At 41.7% G+C, this 19,039-nt stretch overlaps 1 protein-coding gene across 1 annotated transcript; it reads left to right on the forward strand.

The window, feature by feature from the left end:
* Window positions 1–1,979: 1,979 nt before the first annotated feature.
* Window positions 1,980–18,690, forward strand: LOC118414791. Its single transcript, XM_035819038.1, has 5 exons — window positions 1,980–2,177; window positions 8,176–8,275; window positions 10,284–10,700; window positions 11,889–12,128; window positions 15,649–18,690. The coding sequence occupies exon 5, from the start codon at window positions 15,651–15,653 to the stop codon at window positions 18,198–18,200; it is 2,550 nt and encodes an 849-aa protein (XP_035674931.1). The 5' UTR covers window positions 1,980–2,177; window positions 8,176–8,275; window positions 10,284–10,700; window positions 11,889–12,128; window positions 15,649–15,650; the 3' UTR covers window positions 18,201–18,690.
* Window positions 18,691–19,039: the final 349 nt, after the last annotated feature.

Genomic DNA, 19,039 nt, shown 5'->3' on the forward strand with positions numbered 1-19,039 from the left:
TTCAAGACATTTCAAATAGGATAACTATTGAAAGGAATGATGGATTGCCATCATTTTTGGCTAGCAGGTAGCTTAGGCAAAGATGTTCATAATGATATACATTTTATGCAGGTTAGGACTTTATTTGCATAATTAATGAGGAAATTGTACAAGTCCATTGTTTTCAATAGCTGAACTTCAGCAAATGTTACACATGTAAGTTATGATAGGCGAAACCAAGGCCCTCCTTGGTGAAACATAAGCAGATACCAAATATGCAAATAAGGAACTGATTTGCAAAATGTACAAAAATATCCGCATAATAACTAATGATGGGAATTTCATACTTGTGTACGTTAGTCAATAATGAACATTGTCATGCATAAATTATGTAAATGGTAAGTCATTTGCATGAAATTTACAAAAGCTCTAAATATTTCATGGAGGTATGAGGTCGCCGAACTCTAGTTGCTATTGTGAACAGTTGCGACTGATAAAGTTTTCTTTTTCGTCAAAATCAACAATATCTGGGGAAACTGAAACCATGACCATATGCTAAAAATTTATGAATCTTTAACGTCATCAGTAGAAAAAAAACTGGCCGTAATGAAGTCTGCTATGGGGGCATTAAAATCGTACGACGATGGTGAATCTTTGAACATGTTTAAAATCCATGTCAGCTCTATTTTCGTCAAAGAAGGCTCCCCGATTTACTATGATTTACCTGCGTTTGACGCAGCTACGCTCTTATGATCTCATCGTACGATGTACTACGATCCTTGTGACCACGGTTTTATATATTTAAACCATAGCTTCCATTCTTCCCCGACTTACGACGTACTGCGCTTATACCAAGCATAAAACCTCCATCGCAGACAATCGTACGATTCTTGTGACCGGGGCCTTAGCGTGCGTGCGTGCGCGTGTGTGTGTGTGTGTGCGTGTGTTTGTGTGTGTTTGTGCGCGTGCAAGTGTATAGTACGTGTGTCCAAACTGTTAGTATTAACATGCCTTCTAAATATATATATATATATATATATATATATATATATATATATATATATATATATATATATATATATATACGAAAGTGAAAGTTTGCCCTGTAATTTGAGTTTGAGTGAGAATCTCTGAACATGTGTTTTTGTATTATTTGATACACTTTACCATGACGTTTTCTATCAAATTAGAATACTCCGGCTAAACTGAACTGAACCAATGTCTCGGTTAGAACTGCCCAGAAGACTCCCTGTAGAGGCCACCTACTGTGTCTACTGCGACTATATAGTCTCTGGGTCACTCTCCTTTGTAAATACGCAATGTGTTTTTTTACATACGTAACGTCTTATTGTATCTAAGAGGGGGTGAACTGGAAAAGCATCGTGGTTAGGCTTAGGTCACAATTGGAAAAGGGGGCCCACGCGGGCTGTTTTATGGCACTTTCGGGCGTGACCCTTTGGTTGCTGTCGCATCTGTCTCGTCACGAACATGCAAATGAGCATGAATGAATGAATGAATGAACTTTATTCGCCTTAAAAACGGCGGCACAATCGGCACTGCAGGATTCTGTCAAAGGAAGGAGCATTAGTATTTACGTGTAATTTGGGTAGAGGGAAGACCCATTGACAAACAGATTATTCAATCAGATCCTTATTTGCATGATTAATGTGATACAACAATGGAAATACTTTTACAACTCTATTTGTCGAAGGTGTGAGGTCGTTGACCTTAGTTTTGTTCCTTTTCTGAGAATCGGCTCACTTCCTGTCACGCATCACGCCCGAAGTGACGTCATGGCGGAAGTTGGTTGCCAGATGACTAATTGTTTTCCCCGAAGTATTTAGTGCAGCTTGTCGGTTTCCCGTGCCCTCACTGTCCTTAGCGGAGGTCATGAAACGACAGCCGACGCACAGGCAGTAGTCTGGAACAGTATTAAGACGCAATTTTACGTCGCCCGAACAAACATCGTAATCCAACTCATACAGACTCAAAACTGACGTATTCCTTCACCATCCAGCAAAGTTTCTACCGTGCATAGAAGAACATCTGTGGCTTTCTTACGTGCTGTGCGGCACTACTTCATACCTGTTCAACTCCTATCAGGGTCACCAAAAACAGAATTAGTCCGCGACGCGGATGTAGACGAGTACAGTAGCGCGGAAATCAGTCATCGAAGAACCATCGCGCCAGCTAGTTTGGTAAGTTTTGTCCTTTCCATTTCCTTTTGTACAGGAGACAGACGCTTCACGATCACATTCATAGTAGTACAACCATTCGTATAGTACAACCGGTAGCGTTCGTAGTCCAGAGTTAAGCGGCCCTGCCTCTGGAACTAGAAGCCGTGAGTTCGATTCCGGCTGTGTCGCTAACCCGACATGCACGCTACCGGAAATGATTCAAGTCCTTAGGACGCGACGTTAAGCCGTGGTCCACTGTTCATTGTGCTTGTCGTAAAGAGCTAGGGGAATTTCCCCAGTACAATGAACCTGTAAATACTGTACATATATAGTGTCTGTCCTCTCTGTCACGACCAGTGAAGACTTAAGCTCTTCAGTGTGCTAAACTGGTTTGACATCACGTAGTACAACCATCGTACGATCGCAATGAGGTTATTCCTGGAATAGTCGTGCATGTGTCGTACACAATTCAGCTGCCTTGTTATGTCCCTATCTTAATCATGTAGTCATCCGCTACAGTGCAGAAGTACACAGAATACGACGCTTGTAAGATCACCCCAAGGGCGAATTCAACTACTTCAAGTATTGTTGTCACTATAGGTGGGGGAGGGGGGTTTTGATCGCACGAAGCATATTAGCAGTTCTTTGCACTTGGATGGGTTCAGTTGCGTGTAGTTGGCTTCTGTCTCATGAAAAGATTACACACGTCAGTTTACATCGTGGAGTGATGTGTAACGTGCCTTGCCTGCGACAATGGCATGTCACTTTTCTTCCTTTTTTTTTCAATGTTTTATTCATTAAGGTTCTCGCGGGCAAACACACATTCACCCGAATTACGACCTTCTTACACACGTCAGGCTTTACCATAACCACACAAAACACATACGAACAACGACTTTTTAGATAGTACAGTCAAACCTGTCTGTAGCGGCCACTCAAGGGACTGGTCAAAATTGGCCACTATAGAGAGGTGGCCACTATAGATAAAATGCTGATTAATTGACCACAAGCAATAAGTTACACATGGTTTTAGTAACCATTGATCTTTATTCACATAATACAGTGCTGTAAATGTACTGCAATAATTCTTACACTATATGTATTCAGAAAACAAAAGCTAAAGTAGAGTTCGGCGACCTCATACCTCCATGAATATTTAGGACTTTTGTGAATTTCATGCAATTGACTAACACATTAACATAATTTATGCATAGTGTTATTCATCATTGACTAACATACACATGTGAAAATTGTAAAATCATTAATCAATGGGCGGTTTTGCAATTTTTACATAAATTATGCAAATTAGTTCACCATTACCATATTTGGTTTCTGGTTATATTCCACTTATCATAATTAACAAGTGTTACATTTATTAAAGTCCAGTTATTGCAATCAATGGAATTATACAATTCCCTCATTAATTATGCAAATTAAGTCCTCATTTGCATAACATGCATATCCTTTTGAACATCTTTGCCCAAGCTACCTGCATGCCTAAAATGATGCCAATTCGTCAATCCTTTCTGCAGTTATCCTCTTTGGAATGTCTTGACAAAAACTCCCCTGCAGTTCCGAAATTAAATGTTAGGGGGCTGAAACCTGCCCCACTTTGCCATGACACTGCAAGCTATCTACCAGCCAAATGTCAAGACCATGTCACGTCCAGGACAAGAGATACATAGAAAAAACTGCTATGATAGAATATTCTCATTTATTATGCAAATGTATTCCTATTTTGCATAATTAGTATCTTACCTTGTACAACATTTTCGAAGGTACCTACATACCAAAAATCATGACAATCCGTTGTTCCCTTCTTGAGTTATCCTCTTCAGAAGTTTTTGACAAAAATGCCCCTGCTATCCCAAAACTAGACGCTAGGGGGCCCAAACTTATGTCATTTCCTCCTGAGCACAAGAGCTATCTAACACTCAAAAATTGTGATCACAGCGTGTTCAGAACACCGAGATAGCAAAACCGGAAGTTGCGCTGCAGTACTAAGGGAAGCCGCTAGGGGGTCCAAAATTTAATCATTTCCAGCTTTCATCACACACTACCAATACACCAAGTATGAAACCAATCCACCCAGCCGTTCTTGAGTTATCTTGTTTACACACACACACACACACACACACACACACACACACAGAGACAAACGCGGGGTAAAATATAACCTCCATGACATTTCATGGAGGCAATAAAAGTTTTAAATGCTCTACAGTTGATGAAGAGACCGGTATCGTCATAATTCTTCGATCCTTTGGCTTGCATGGATCCTTTGATACTTCGCCGTACGTGTGTTCCCGCTCGCGTTCACACGTCAGATTCCACCATTATGCTAATGTGGTACTCACAAGAAAAGCCTGTCATTTTAGACTTATCTCTTAATAAATGTAAGAGTAAAATCCACTATAGTCTAAAGTTCATATAATTTTATCAGTGTAACAATTTTTTTAGAATGTTTTTGTAATGTAAATTAACCTCAACGACAGTGTATTAGAACGTAACTTTACCACAATTTACCTCCGTAATAGTGGTGTCGTCTGTTGACCTTATATGACCTCGTTTGTCGGGAGGTAGGCAGTTTTGTTTTGAAAATAAAGAGGTTTTAAATCCGGCGTAGGGTGACAATACAGCCGCTGAAACAGTGGCCGAACGCGTGCCGGACCGTAGATAAGCCGTCCTCGTGGCTGTAATCGGCAGTGTTTCTTTATCTGCGGGACCGGAAATCGTGTGGCCGTGGCCGCGTTGGACAGGTGGCCGCTAAGCCTATTTCTTAATCATTACGAATCCAAGGGACCGACAAAAAGTGATCACTATGGCCAGGTGGCTGATATGCAAAGGTGGTCGCTAATACAGGTTCGACTGTACCTGCCTCGTGTCTGTGTTCTTCACACTCATGTGGTTAAATTACGTGGCATGCCTAATCCTCACCTGTTTGAGATCACCTGTTCTTTATTAGATTGCTTACTTCCGGTGTAGGCTACATGATCAAAATACTAGAAAAGTTATGACTTTAACCCTATCCAGACATCGGGGCTAAAAGTGCCTGCGGCAACTTTGACCCCCTATAGCTCCCAAACGGCTTGTGCTAGAACAACCAAACTTGGTGAGTTGTCCTAAAATATTGTTGGCAACAATTTTAAAAACATTGGGGAAGTTTATGATTTTTGTGTTGCCATGGCAACGGGTTTCTGAAAAGCAAATTTTACAAAAATCACTAATTTTGGTTCAAACAATGGGATTTTAAACCGGCTGGTAAAACTATATAAAGACCAGATAATATAAACTATGGCCTTCAGTATGCTACAGGCACCCGTGCAGTTAACATCAGTGGTGGCCTGGCTGAGAAAGTACAAGTTACTCTTCAAATCATGTTAAATCTAGAGACAACAGATAAGAAATTGAAGTAATACTACACATAAAGAAGTTTGCTTGAAGAATATCAAGTAATGAGAACACCGGGTTGCTATTCAGTGTGAGACATCGACTGGCAGTTATATGTACAGTTCTCCAGAGCATAGGTCTATATTGGATTCTTACTATAGGTCAAGTACTACAAGTCATGTTCCTACACATACAACTCATGAGAGCTGTAAGCTGTGACAGTGTGAGGAAGACATTTTCAAGTTCGAAATGTACATGTAGATGCAAATATATGCTTTGATACAATTTTGACAAGGCTAATTTGAAATTTGAAGAAAGTTGTTTTTCCAAGAACTGCAGATAGTATTATCTTATTCATGATCTTATCTAATTGAAACCTTGCATTATGTAACTTTGTTACTTACTTTGGGTCATTCTGTATGATTTGATAATGTTCCTATGAAAACCAGTACTTTGAACCAGTACAGTATTTGAATCAGTGACCAGTAATATGCTAATCTGTCTCTGACCATTGTTTCTAGCTGGTAGACAGTCTGGGGTGTTTATGAGTTTATTTGGTTATGGGTGTCAATCCACCATACAGACTGCTGGACAAGTCACAGTGGGAGCACTTCCTTATTGTTCTTGCCCTGGGTAAGAAATCCTCCGGTTTAAGATTTTCTTGCTAAAGTTAACTTCTTTTCATATATCTTTAATATCCAACACATCTAAGTTAAACTTTTATAATTGAATATTCATAAATTATGCTAATGAGATGACGTAATTGGTCAAAATCCAAGATGGGCGACAATATCATGATTTTAAGTATAACAAGTTTATTTTCACTCAGATATCATCACTACGTGGTATTTTCTTACAGAAAACATTCATGTGAACGTTTTTAATCCATTCCAAGGGGTTTTAGCGTTATATGTTGAAAAAAATGTAGCTTGAAAAATTTCAGGTTGATAATCCAAGATGGCGGATAGCTAAACTACAGATGACGTCATTCTATGACGTCATTTTGACGTCGTTGCGTCGACTTTTGACAACAGAAGTCTTATAACACTTAAATATCAATAAGAAACCTTTATTGGTAACTTTTTGAGTGACATATTTAGGTATTATGGGAATTCCCGTTTTTAGCCCAAAAAAGCAATGAATGACGTCATAATTACGTCATATTACGTCATAATCATATACAAATTGCAGGAATTATAAAACTCGATAAGCACAACCTTCCCTGCAAATTTGGTGATCGTACAATAAGCCGTTTTGAAAATACGAAGGGGGGGTCGAATGAGCCCCCCCCCCCCCAGGCCAGGGAAGGCCCAAAAAGCCCAGTCTGGATAGGGTTAAATTATTGTCATTGGCTGATCCAGTCCGGTTACCTTCCGGTCACAGAGTAATTTCGGAACCTTTATATCCCTAATACCAGTCTTTGGCCCCGAACTAAGAGGCTTGGGTTTTGATTCTTGCCATGCTCCAGACTTAAGCACTTTGGCACTACCTACCCTGACGGCAGGGTGACGCCCACTGAAGCCCTAAGCTAAAGTGTCAAAAGTGTGCTAAAAGCATAGTCTCCAATCATATCTTGAGGTTTCGGACGGGGGTACATTAGAAGCCGGGATTTCACCATAAAATTTACATGCTATGGACTAAGACGGGTATAAGATAGCAAACATCGACGATTCATCTAAAATGTCTTCATTTTATTTGGTCTTATCTACCTGTCCAACGATTCATGTGGCCGGGTTTAATACCCTATCTCAATAACACATTGTGCGAACACAGAATAAGAGTGAAGTAACGGATGAAATACATAAAATATGTATCACTAGTAAGAGCAAAATTTTCGCGAAAATGCTGAATGTTTTCCCTGTTGCCTTTTGTCAAGCTATTCGCACAGAATACTATACCATCAGGCTCGCCCTATATATACTACATAGTATTGTATTTGTCCATGAGCATAAAAGGGTCACCTTACATCTCCCTGTTTTTTATGAGAAGAATATGAACAACTAAATATCAAATATCATGCCCGAAGGCTAATTGCACATACAGTCTCAGAGTAAGAATAAAGGCATTCATTCATCAGTAAATAACATTAGTTTCTAATCTACTATAAGGTACTAAGTTTATTATTGTAGGGTTTGACTTTTTCTTTGAAAATTGAAGGCAGTGGTTAATGAATTGTCCACTTTCTGCAAAATGGCTGGGTTTTGTGCTTGGAGTAAAAAATGTAGTCTCTTGCTGATCTCCTAAATGGTAAAAGCTCGGTAAAATTGAGCAACAGTTTAAAATAATCTGTTACTTTCGGCCTTGTAGTGAGGGCGCTGACTAATGAAGTGCGTTTCATTTTCCACTGCATTCATTAAGCAATATTTACATAATCTATCGTGTATAGGTACAGGTACATGTACATGTTCACTCCGGCAAAAACAGTTATATGTTTTCCCTACCGAGAAAAACATAATTATCATGCATATGGCGCATAATTTCAAACTACCATATGTACATCATTGTACATCCAGGTATAGTCCAGCCCCATCAAGACAGCTACACAGTGGTGTAACACGGTGCAGAGAAGATGACGTGGGCGACGTTTTGTGTCGTATTCATGCTCTTCAACTTTCTGCCATCGTGCCAGGCCCGCCGAGACGCCGCGGTGTGGAGTGAAGATGTCCCGATACGTGAGGATGTGTCCGTCGGCAGTACAGTCTACAGTATCACTCACGGCGCGACAAACGGTATATGATGATAAGCTTCCTGAATACATGCTTTAAGCCACAGTAAGCACATTTTATGGATGACAACCTCGTCAGACTTCATTAGAATTAATGAGATAGGGCAAAAAATCCAAGATGGGTAAAAAATACAAGATGGCTAAATTTTCAAAATGGACACAATAGACGTAGTAACAAGAATTGAAGTGACAAAACATGGTATCACAGCCAAAAAGTCATCCATTCCTGTATTCAAGAGGTAACTTAGTGTAGTAAAAGTAACACTAGTACTGGTATCACTTACCAAGTTGGCAATTCACTCATGTCTTCCGTAGTGATGCCACTTTTACAATTATCCAAGTATAGCTTCACTTCAATAGCAACAGTCATTGCTACCTCGCTAATGTCACTTCTATAAGTACAATCAGTACACAAAACAAAATTTCCCATTTTGATATTTTCTCGTCATGTTGACCATCTCCAAAGATGAAAAAACCTTTTATTTTAAATCATGCGAAATTCAATGAGCGAATGTCATCCATAGAATTTACTTGCTGTAGCCTTACGTTTAACTTATTGCTTTCCTTCTTTACATATCGAGGCACATCTCATGCAAAGATTGTTAGATTTAGTATGGTTGCCCCCCCCCCCCCCACCTATGGAACAGTCCACGCATGCGTACGGGGGCTGGGGAGGGCAGTCTAGTTTGAGGCACGACTCAGTGAATACATATGGTTCTATACGTCTGTGTGTGTGCGTATTTATTCCCAAGCATCAGTGGAATTGGAGCCAGGTTAACAAAGATTACCTTACATTATCTTGCAATAGGTACCTAAATTATTTTACTGTTTTCAGTTGTCTTTCAGTAGCATCCAAGTATCGTAAGCTTAGAGACTAATTCCTCCATGAAATATCTAGAACTTTTGTACATTCCTTGTTTTGTTTTCTTGTAATCAACACAATCTATTATAAATGATGATCGTCCCTACCAAGATCATACATAGGTGTGAAAGTCCTTACTTACCCTTTCTGCTTAATTAACGTCACCTCTCAAAAAAGTTTGACAATTTTATTTTTATTTCAAGATGCACGGTATTGCAGCCGAAAATTGGCTGATGAGCGCCGACATAAATTAAAACAGCTGTAATAAAATCTTGTCACAATATTAAGAACTTATAAATGTATACATTTACAAGCATTTCTGTACGAGTATATTGATCAACGCTCTGCAATCAGCAAAATTAGAAGTAGCGACCACCTTCTTGAAAAAGAGAAAGGGTGGTACAAGAAGTTACTTCAGTGCGAAAGATCATGTAATATACTGCATGCACGTCAAATATTGCGGAAGACGAAACACATTTTATTTCAAACTTTTCCTTCTACGATCACGAGAGGAAGGAGCGTTTTAAAGAGGCCACTAATTTCCTCCCAAATTTTCCCAAACATGTCACAGATAAGTGCATAATGCAACAAGTGACTAACGGTCGACTTCCTTCTCTCCATAGAGCTGGTTGATACCACAGTTGGACCTCCCCATAGAAAAGCATGTTAAAATACACTGAAACAAGGCTTTGCAAAAGTGCTAACCTCAATTTCAATCTTAATTTTTTTCTCCACCACTGGCACCAGACAGCCCCAATGGTCAACTTTGTATTTATTATTAACCTCTAAAAGAAAAGAGGGGGGTTACCTGCTCAAACACCGAGGAATTGTCGCTCTATGAAAGAAACCTCACCTTTGACCCCAGGTTTATCCTGATACCACCGGTACCCATATGACCCAACGACTAAAATCCTTCTGCACCTAAACTGCTATTAAAGCTGAGCAAATTTTGACCAAAATGGGAAAGCTTAGACCCTACCTTCTAACCCAAATGAAAAGTTTCCAGGTTGGGCCAAATTTTTCAAGGAAAAAGAAGATTTTCAAGGATTTTAAGTGGCACTATAATCGTATTCACTTTTTGTGTCTTCTACTGCGCAACTCAACTGTGACGTCAATCTGCCCTAAAACGATTCTATGTTTTTCTCCCCAGTTGTACATGTTTGGTTGACACGGGATCCGTCATGGGTTACTGACCCCACCGACACTGGAACCTACTGGAGCCCGCTGATCGGCCCGGACCCACTTCCTGGCCAGAGCGTCGACAACTGGTACATCGCCCTGGACCTCGCAGCGCCCCGAACTCTGAACAGCATCGCATTCAACAAGTACGGTGACACCGTCAATGACATCGCAGCCTTCACGTTGCAGAAGTCGCAGGTTGGGAATCCATACAGCTGGGAGGACGTCACGTCCGTCGATAACGAGCAGGGAGGGACCGCCCAACGGCAGGAGTTCGGCGGGTTCCAGGGAACAGCGCGGTACTGGAAGTTCCTGATCACTCGGACCCACTCGGGCCTGCAACCATATCTCACAGAACTGAACCTCTATGGAATTGGAATTTCCTCAGGTAAGAAAAAATATCAGTCTCGTTTTGTAACCTTTACAAATGTCGATACAAGGAAGGCTCACGATTTCGGATTTCGGCGAATTCACCCCCCGTACGGACACCATATATAATAAGGACACTGTACGTGCACAGCAAGAGCCACTAAGTGACATTTTCAAGACATCACCAGAAGTACTCAGCATAACTAAAATCATACCTTAAGGGGTATGCAAGAGTTTAAGCGTGCGCCTAGACCCCACGCGACAAATATAAAACAAGATTTTAAACCGGACATAAGAATTTTCTTTTGCACAACCAGTTTTTCTCACCTGCTGACGTTTCGATGTCTGTCAGACATCTTCCTCGGAGCTTCTAACTGGAGTTCTATTCTTGCCGCTATATGTAGCCGATTTAGGGGGCGCTGTTGCGGCGAGAACGTAGCTCAGCTTGTACCCCCCTTGTAACCCCCTTCGAACCATTACATCCATAGGCAGGCTTTTCAGTCGCAGGGCTCACACCGTCATTACGTGTGAACGGTGGTGTCAGAACTGGCAGCAATTTTTGACTGATCGTGGTGTAAAATTGAGAAATGATTTTCAGAAGCAGGATGCGATTCACAATTTTGAAAAGAAATGACGTGTTTGGTGGAGAAGCCGCCGAGGCAGAGAGGTAGTACAGTACTGTAAATGCAGATATGTTCGCGGTGGATTTATATTCGCGGTTTTCGCGGTGGCCACTTCACCGCGAATTTAAAACCACCGCAAACATTTTTCCACGGCATTAAGAGACTACAGTGCACGGTGCTACCGCGAACTTAAAACCACCACGAAAAGTCCCTTTTCCTGCTAGCGCGAAATTAAATCCCCGCGAACTTAAATGCATTTACAGTATCCTATTATCTTTAGAGTCCCAGGAATCGAAACAGGCATTCCAAGACGTCTGGAATTACACAGGTCCCAGACAGGATAACAAGAGGTCAGAGTTACTGGATAGCAGGACAGAGGTCGACAGCCGATCCATCAAGTAGCTAGTTAGCACATTGTTAGCACTTGATAGGCTGTAAACAGAGCCAGTGGAAAGACGAATACTAAAACACACAACAACAACAAATGTACAATTCAATATACTTGAATGTATATAAACCATAACTCCGTAACCATGGCAATGCATTTTCATTGCCACACTTTTTTTTGTAATTTCATCTACCAGAATTTTGTGGGGTGGGAGATGGGACATCCTACCGAGGAACAGTCTCTGAGACCGAAACAGGCAGGAAGTGTCAGCGCTGGGACAGTCAGACACCTCAGGAACACGACAGGACACCCGCCAATTATCCGTCATCCGGACTAGAGCAGAACTACTGCCGGAACCCAGTCGGTTTGCCAAACGTTTGGTGCTACACCGCGGATCCTAGAAAGAGATGGGAGTATTGTGACGTACCATTATGCGGTAAGGTTTGATTCTGTAACCTTATATAAGAGCTGATGTTGGTTCTGTGTTGATGATATCTATACGTTTATGAAGGTTAGACATCCAGGTAAGCAATATTCAAATACAATTCAATCTCTACAACTGGATAAAAACGGATATTTATTTCCGGACGTTTCGAGTATGCTATGGACGGTGGAAGTATGCTAACTTGATTTGCATTTGTGTAGCCTTTTGCATAAGATCCTAACGATTTAGTGGTTAAACCAGTTTTTCTAGTTAGCTGTACTGGTATTGAATTGTTCTGACTAGTTCATCCTTTCAAAGCTGAAGAAGAGTGATGGATGTCACTCGAAACGTCAGGAAATAAATATCCGTTTTTATCCAGTTGTAGAGATTGAATTGTATTTGATGATATCTATGTTTTCTCCGGTATAGGAATACATAATGCGTTTGCTGGTGTGCTCTTTTTCTTTCTTCTTCTGCCAATCAGACCTTAGTTTAGATATTGGATGCTGTTACAAATATGAGCAATTTTGTAATCGATCAGAGCTTAGGTTAATCCATGTTGATTTGATTATATGGATGTTATCCTATTGGAATTCCAAAACTGATGCGAGCGCGGACAAAAGTGTGACCAAAATAAAGTTGCCGTCGGCATAAAATCTAAGTATACATAGCGGTTGAGCATATAAATTTTCACTCCTCTGAACATACTCCTCTTTTAACAATGATGCCAAACCACTGTTCATGTTACATGTATGTCTCCTATGTTTCTACCATTTACTTGCAATTAGCCTCCGGTTATGAACTTGCAAATAAACTGTCTATGGCTAAAGATGCATAGTATGGCATAACGGGGCATCGTACGGGGACGAAATCGTTTTTTGTTTTCTTCGACGGGTACAAAATTTAAAAAAAAAACAGACCTGAAAATTCAATGGAACAAGTTTCGCCGATTGGAAAATGGACACGCTATATCGGCAGGCGTTTTGCACCCATGTCCAGTATCAGGGTGATATGCCCGAAGTTGTCCTAAGTTAAGTTAGATGTCAGAAGTTGTCCAAAGTTGTCCAAATGTGTCCGTAGTTGTCCGAAGTTATGACGTCACGCTAACCATGACGTCATCCTAACTTTGGACAGTCAGCCGGGGGGTGTACGTAGTTGTCCAAAGTTGTCCGAAGTTATGACGTCACCATAACCATGACGTCATCTTAACTTTGGACAGTCAGCCGGGGGGTGTACGGAGTTGTCCGAAGTTGTCCGAAGTTATGACGTCATTATAATTATTGTGTGCATTGTTCAAACGAACGTTAAGAGGAGAAATAAAAGACAAAAAGACTTGAAATAAATGATTTTTTTACAATGCATGAACATTGATTTTGTGCTGATTAATGTGCATCTATATTTTATTCATATATATGCGTGAGTGGTGTGTATCTTATTTACACATATATAAGTTTTTACTATATATTAATTAACTTAGGACAACTTCGCACACTTGTTGACCTACCCTGCCCACTGTCCAAAGTTAGATGACGTCACGTAACTTTGCACAACTCAGGACAACTTCGCACACTTGTTGACCTACCATGCCCACTGTCCAAAGTTAGATGACGTCACGTAACTTTGCACAACTTAGGACAACTTCGCACACTTGTTGACCTACCCTGCCCACTGTCCAAAGTTAGATGACGTCACGTAATAACTTTGCACAACTTAGGACAACTTCGCACACTTGTTGACATACCCTGCCCGCTGTCCAAAGTTAGATGACGTGACGTAACTTTCCACAACTTAGGTCAACTTCGCACACTTGTTGACCTACCATGCCCACTGTCCAAAGTTAGATGACGTCACGTAACTTTGCACAACTTAGGACAACTTCGCACACTTGTTGACCTACCCTGCCCACTGTCCGAAGTTAGATGACGTCACGTAACTTTGCACAACTTAGGACAACTTAGTTAGATTACGTCATCCAATAAATGTTTTGACGTCATCTGTGACTCCCGATATAGCCTCAAAGCCAGTGGGAAACGGTTGTAACTTAGTACAACTTCGTACAACTTCGTACACCCTAACTTCGTGCACTTCACCCTGATACTGGACATAGCTCGCGTTTTGGGCCTTATTGGGCCAAGAAAACAACAAGATCTTTTAGTGAAGTCGAGTATATAGAGTTTGTAGTCATTTGTATAATGTTTCTACAGTACAGAGGCAGTTAGCCTTAATTACATGAAGATTTTTAAGCGCCAGTGGGAGTCGTATACTCCACCGAACAGATTCCTTTGTTGCAAAATTGGCCATTGTTTTGAGTTTTACCGATTCACAAGTTTTTACAGACAATCAAGTCAAGGTTTCGGTCCTAAACTGGACCTGATCCTCTTTACCTGAACCGGACCTGTACCTGAATTCTGTACCGGTGCCCACCTCTACCAACAATAGCTTTGTCGTTTTTGCTCTTTGATCTCTTATTCTTTGGCGTTATATTTACTTTGGCATTCTGTGACATTAGTCATCTGTTTTTCGATACCTTTTTTTTCATTCTACAGCATATATATGTGCTCGTTTTACAACTGCTTTGCACGATTTACAATATGATGAAAAACTTTTTTCGGGGAAACAGATGCGCGCAGATGTCATCTGTATAATCAAATCAACATGGCCGAAGATATTAACTGTCGTGCGCCAAACTTTATATATGCTGTATCATTCTGAAGCATTATAAACGTATTTGTCTAAAGTGTTACAGATAGCGTTTTTAAGATGAGATTTTGACACAAAATGATGCCAACAAAGTAAAGAAACACGAGTTTTGGATTCCAGTGTAGAGCGTTGGTAATTAGTCGGAAGTCAATGTACATTTACATCAAATGATTCGACATGAATTAAACCTACCGTATTTTTTTTCGAAAAAAGTACGCATCCTTGATTTTGGGCAGGTCTCAGACAGATCTGTTAGACTGAAAGGTAAAATGGAAAAAAAAACTCAAGTAAAGTACGCATCCCTTCTCCAGCAATTTTGAATAGACCTTTATATACGTTTTGTGCATCGTCCCAACTGCCAGTCTCTACAAAGTTGCTGCTGCAACTTATAAAAATCACTGAGAATGAACTGGTGGAACAAATAACCCAGTACATCTAACTGAAAAAAAAAAAACAGTTGAACAAATTGTCAGTCACTAACCATGGAGGTTAAAATTTAATTTCTTTAACCTCATTGCACGAACTCATAAGGGTTGTATGCAAATATCACTCTTATGTAGATCATGTTTAGACAATTCCTTTTGTAAGACAACACCAAGACAACACCAATGTGTCTGTTTTGGATCTCTCCTAAAAGTGTAGCCACATCTTCCTCTATTTTAAGGGTCTTTTATCATTTATCCCTGCAATAACCTCAAATCAAGTACGCACCCCACCTTTGGCAACAGATTGAAGCAATTTTTCAATTTTGAAATGTTTTAAAAAGTGCATACTTTATTCGAGAAAATGCGATAAAGTGGGGTCCACAATTTTCGTTCGTATTTTGACACAGATATGATGCCATACACGGTCAAACACCAGCGAGACTTCATAAATGTCAGCGCGGACTTCATGGAGGAAAACGGAACATCAATATGGTCATTGAACATCACCAAAGGCAACGATTTCGGACGGTTCGATGTTGTTGCTGAGACCTTGTCGATAATCGTTACATCACCGCTGGACTATGAGTTCCACTCGCGGTACAACCTGTCCCTGGAGCTGAAGAACACTGCAGACAACAGCGTTTGGCAGATGAACCTAGCCATTCTGGTCATGGACGTGACGGGATACCCGCCGTACTACAACAAGCTATGTGAAACACCCGTTATACCTGATGATGGGACAGCTGAGAACTATGTAGTCATGAGCACGATGGCACATCTCGAGCTAAATGGGGTCAGCAGTGGACGGTTCCTTGACATTTTCTCCTATTTGCGTCAAGAACTTGTCGATGCTATCATGGGCAACTGCTCCCTTCGAGTGTGTGCTGCTTTGAGTTCAGCAGATGCGCTTGATATTTTCGAACTCGCACTCAGGAGGTCAGAGAATCGGCGCACGGGAATAGAGTGGCAATGTCGCGACAAAGAGATGAGAAGTAATGGTAGGCTGGTTGGGATGTTGAACAAACGATACGATACGTTGCCTGAGTGGGCAGATAGTGGTCAGTGTTTTACGGCAGAGAGTTCCCGTTATGTTGTGCTTTTTGAGGTCTGGTCCGCTCCAATCAATTGGATAAAATGTGGCGCTAACGTCACATTTTTTGATGGCAACACACAGTTCGTAGAGTTCACATTCCAGTCCACTATTATAGGATGTCCCGAGGGCAGGTACGGACTGTACTGTGACAATGACTGTGTTTGTAAGAACGGAGTCCGTTGCCATGGTTTTAACGGTGCCTGCGAGTGCCGTCCTGGCTGGAGAGGAAGGGCCTGTGATATACCCTGGCCCGAGGTCGTCATCATCGCGTCACCTGGCGATTCAGTCGTGAAGTACATCGGTGCCAATCTGACTCTGACCTGCCTGACTCCACACATCCATGTGGTGAACATGACGTGGATTTACAAAGCAGAAATCGACTATAATGACACCAAGTTGATCCTTAATGACACAAAAGAAAAAGGGGTATTTGTAGTGCAGAACAATTCCATCAGATTTAAGCCAATCTTGGAATCAGCCAATGGTGAATACATTTGTGTGGTACAAGGTATAGACGGTACAGTTGTTAACGCAACTTTCGTTCTGAACGCCACCAAATGCCCACCCAACTATTATGGAGAAGTTTGTAGCGAAAAGTGTGACTGTCAGTACGGAGGGACGTGTGACAGGTGGGAGGGTTGTCTGTGTCCTCCCGGTCGTCATGGAGACAGGTGTGAGCACACATGCGCACCTGGCAGTTTTGGTTTAAACTGCAGTAGGAACTGTAACTGTCAGAACAATGCCTCCTGTGATCCAGTCAACGGCACCTGTTTTTGTGCTGAAGGGCAGTCGGGTGAATTTTGTGAGAACGCCCCCAAACCTGAGAACAACCAAGTCGTTGTTATTGTATTGGCTTCCGTTATTCCTGCTATGATCATACTAGTCGGCAGCATTGTAATTGTGATGCTGGTACGGCGACGGTTAGAAACAAAGTACACAGGTGTGGACACTGAAATGGACATCCTTTCATCATGGGAAATTGACAAAGAGGACATTAGTTTCGAGCACATGATCGGCGAGGGAGAGTTTGGCCATGTCGTGCGGGGGAGACTGCGCGTGCCGGCGGGCTACCAGGTTTTGGTTGCCGCCAAAAGTATCCGGCCTGACCGTATGACAGCGTTGGCTGTCCGTGACTTTCGCCGAGAGATGGACATTCTAGCGAGGCTCCACGAGGACAGAGAGGGACACCCAAACGTGGTGAAGTTTTATGGAGTTCTGACAAAATCGGAACCACAGTACATTGTTGTAGAGTACGCAACTAATGAAGAACTGCGGCGGTACCTGTGGAGTTTGAGAGAAGAGTACAAGGTGACAGGACATAGGAAACTGTTAGAACGACTAAGGTTTGCTTCTGGCGTGGCCAGTGGGTTATCAGAGCTGGCACGTCTGAAGATCGTGCACCGGGACATCGCAGCTCGTAATATCGTCATCAGCGACAGGAAGGTGGCCAAGATAGCGGATTTCGGGCTGTCGCGTGACGTTTACGTGTCGTCGGCGTACAAACGCACCAACCAGGGCGGAGAGGAGGAGCTGTTGCCGTTGAAGTGGATGGCCCTGGAGTCGTTACGGGACGGCGTGTACACGTGCGAGAGTGACGTGTGGTCGTACGGCGTGCTGCTGTGGGAGATCGCCAGCTTCGGGGAGGAGCCGCGCTATGCGGGGGGTCCCATGCACCCGGATGTTTGCACACTGTTGGAGCTCCTGCAGAAAGGAGTCCGTCTGCAGCAGTCAAAGGACTGCCCGCTGTCGGTGTACCGCATCATCAGGTGCTGTTGGATTGTTGACCCATCGAAGCGACCGACGCCTGAGGAACTCTTGCAAAAAATAGACCAGTTGATGCCACGGAGAGATGCCTCTCAATCATAACATTTCTTGACAATGAAGTTTCTTCTATAGACCAACTGAGGCTCAATCAAGCACCATAGACAGTCACGGTCTTATATCCTCATGGTCTCTCATCGGCTCATGGATGACATGTTTTATTTCTGAGAAAAAGGAGGTTGAATCAAATTCTAGCAACATTGGTTATCTTCGTTGGTTCTTTGTTCATGGGTTGAACATTTGGTTCATTGATATTGATAGCACCTCCATAAGTAAGGAAATTATGGATGAATTGTGATATTTGGTATGTGAAAATTTGGTGTAATGACAAAGGCAAAGATAAATCTTGCGCCTTCTAGCGACTTTACGTGGTACTGCAGTAGATCTTCCGGTTTCTATATACGCTGTCTTATTTTGTTTATTGTGAGGTAGGTTTTGTCGTTGGGAAGAATGGGTGTGAAATTCAGCCCCCTATCAGATTGCTCTCTGCTGGTACTGCAGGGGTAATTTTGTTTAAACAATTCAAAGAGGGTAACTAAGAATGAAATGACGAATTGAAATGGCCTTGAGCATATTGGTAGCTTAGAGCAAGGTGATGGCGACCAGCCCAATGGTGTGTTAATTATGCAAAACAGGACTACATTTGCATAACAGGTAAAGAAAGTTTACATTTCAAATACATACTGTTTTATTTCTTCTCACTCAACACGGTACAGATAGCAGAGTCATTATTATCTCCATGAAAATGGAGATATAGTTTTGGGTGTGTCTGTGTGTCTGTCTGTCGGTGTGTGTGTGTGTGTGTGTTTGTGTTTCCGGATATTTGTGGTCAGCATAACGCAAGAACCTCTGGATAGATTACGATGATATTTGGTATGTAAGTA

The sequence above is a fragment of the Branchiostoma floridae genome, chromosome 4 (assembly GCF_000003815.2).
Source record: "Branchiostoma floridae strain S238N-H82 chromosome 4, Bfl_VNyyK, whole genome shotgun sequence".
In the NCBI taxonomy this organism is placed as follows: domain Eukaryota; kingdom Metazoa; phylum Chordata; class Leptocardii; order Amphioxiformes; family Branchiostomatidae; genus Branchiostoma; species Branchiostoma floridae.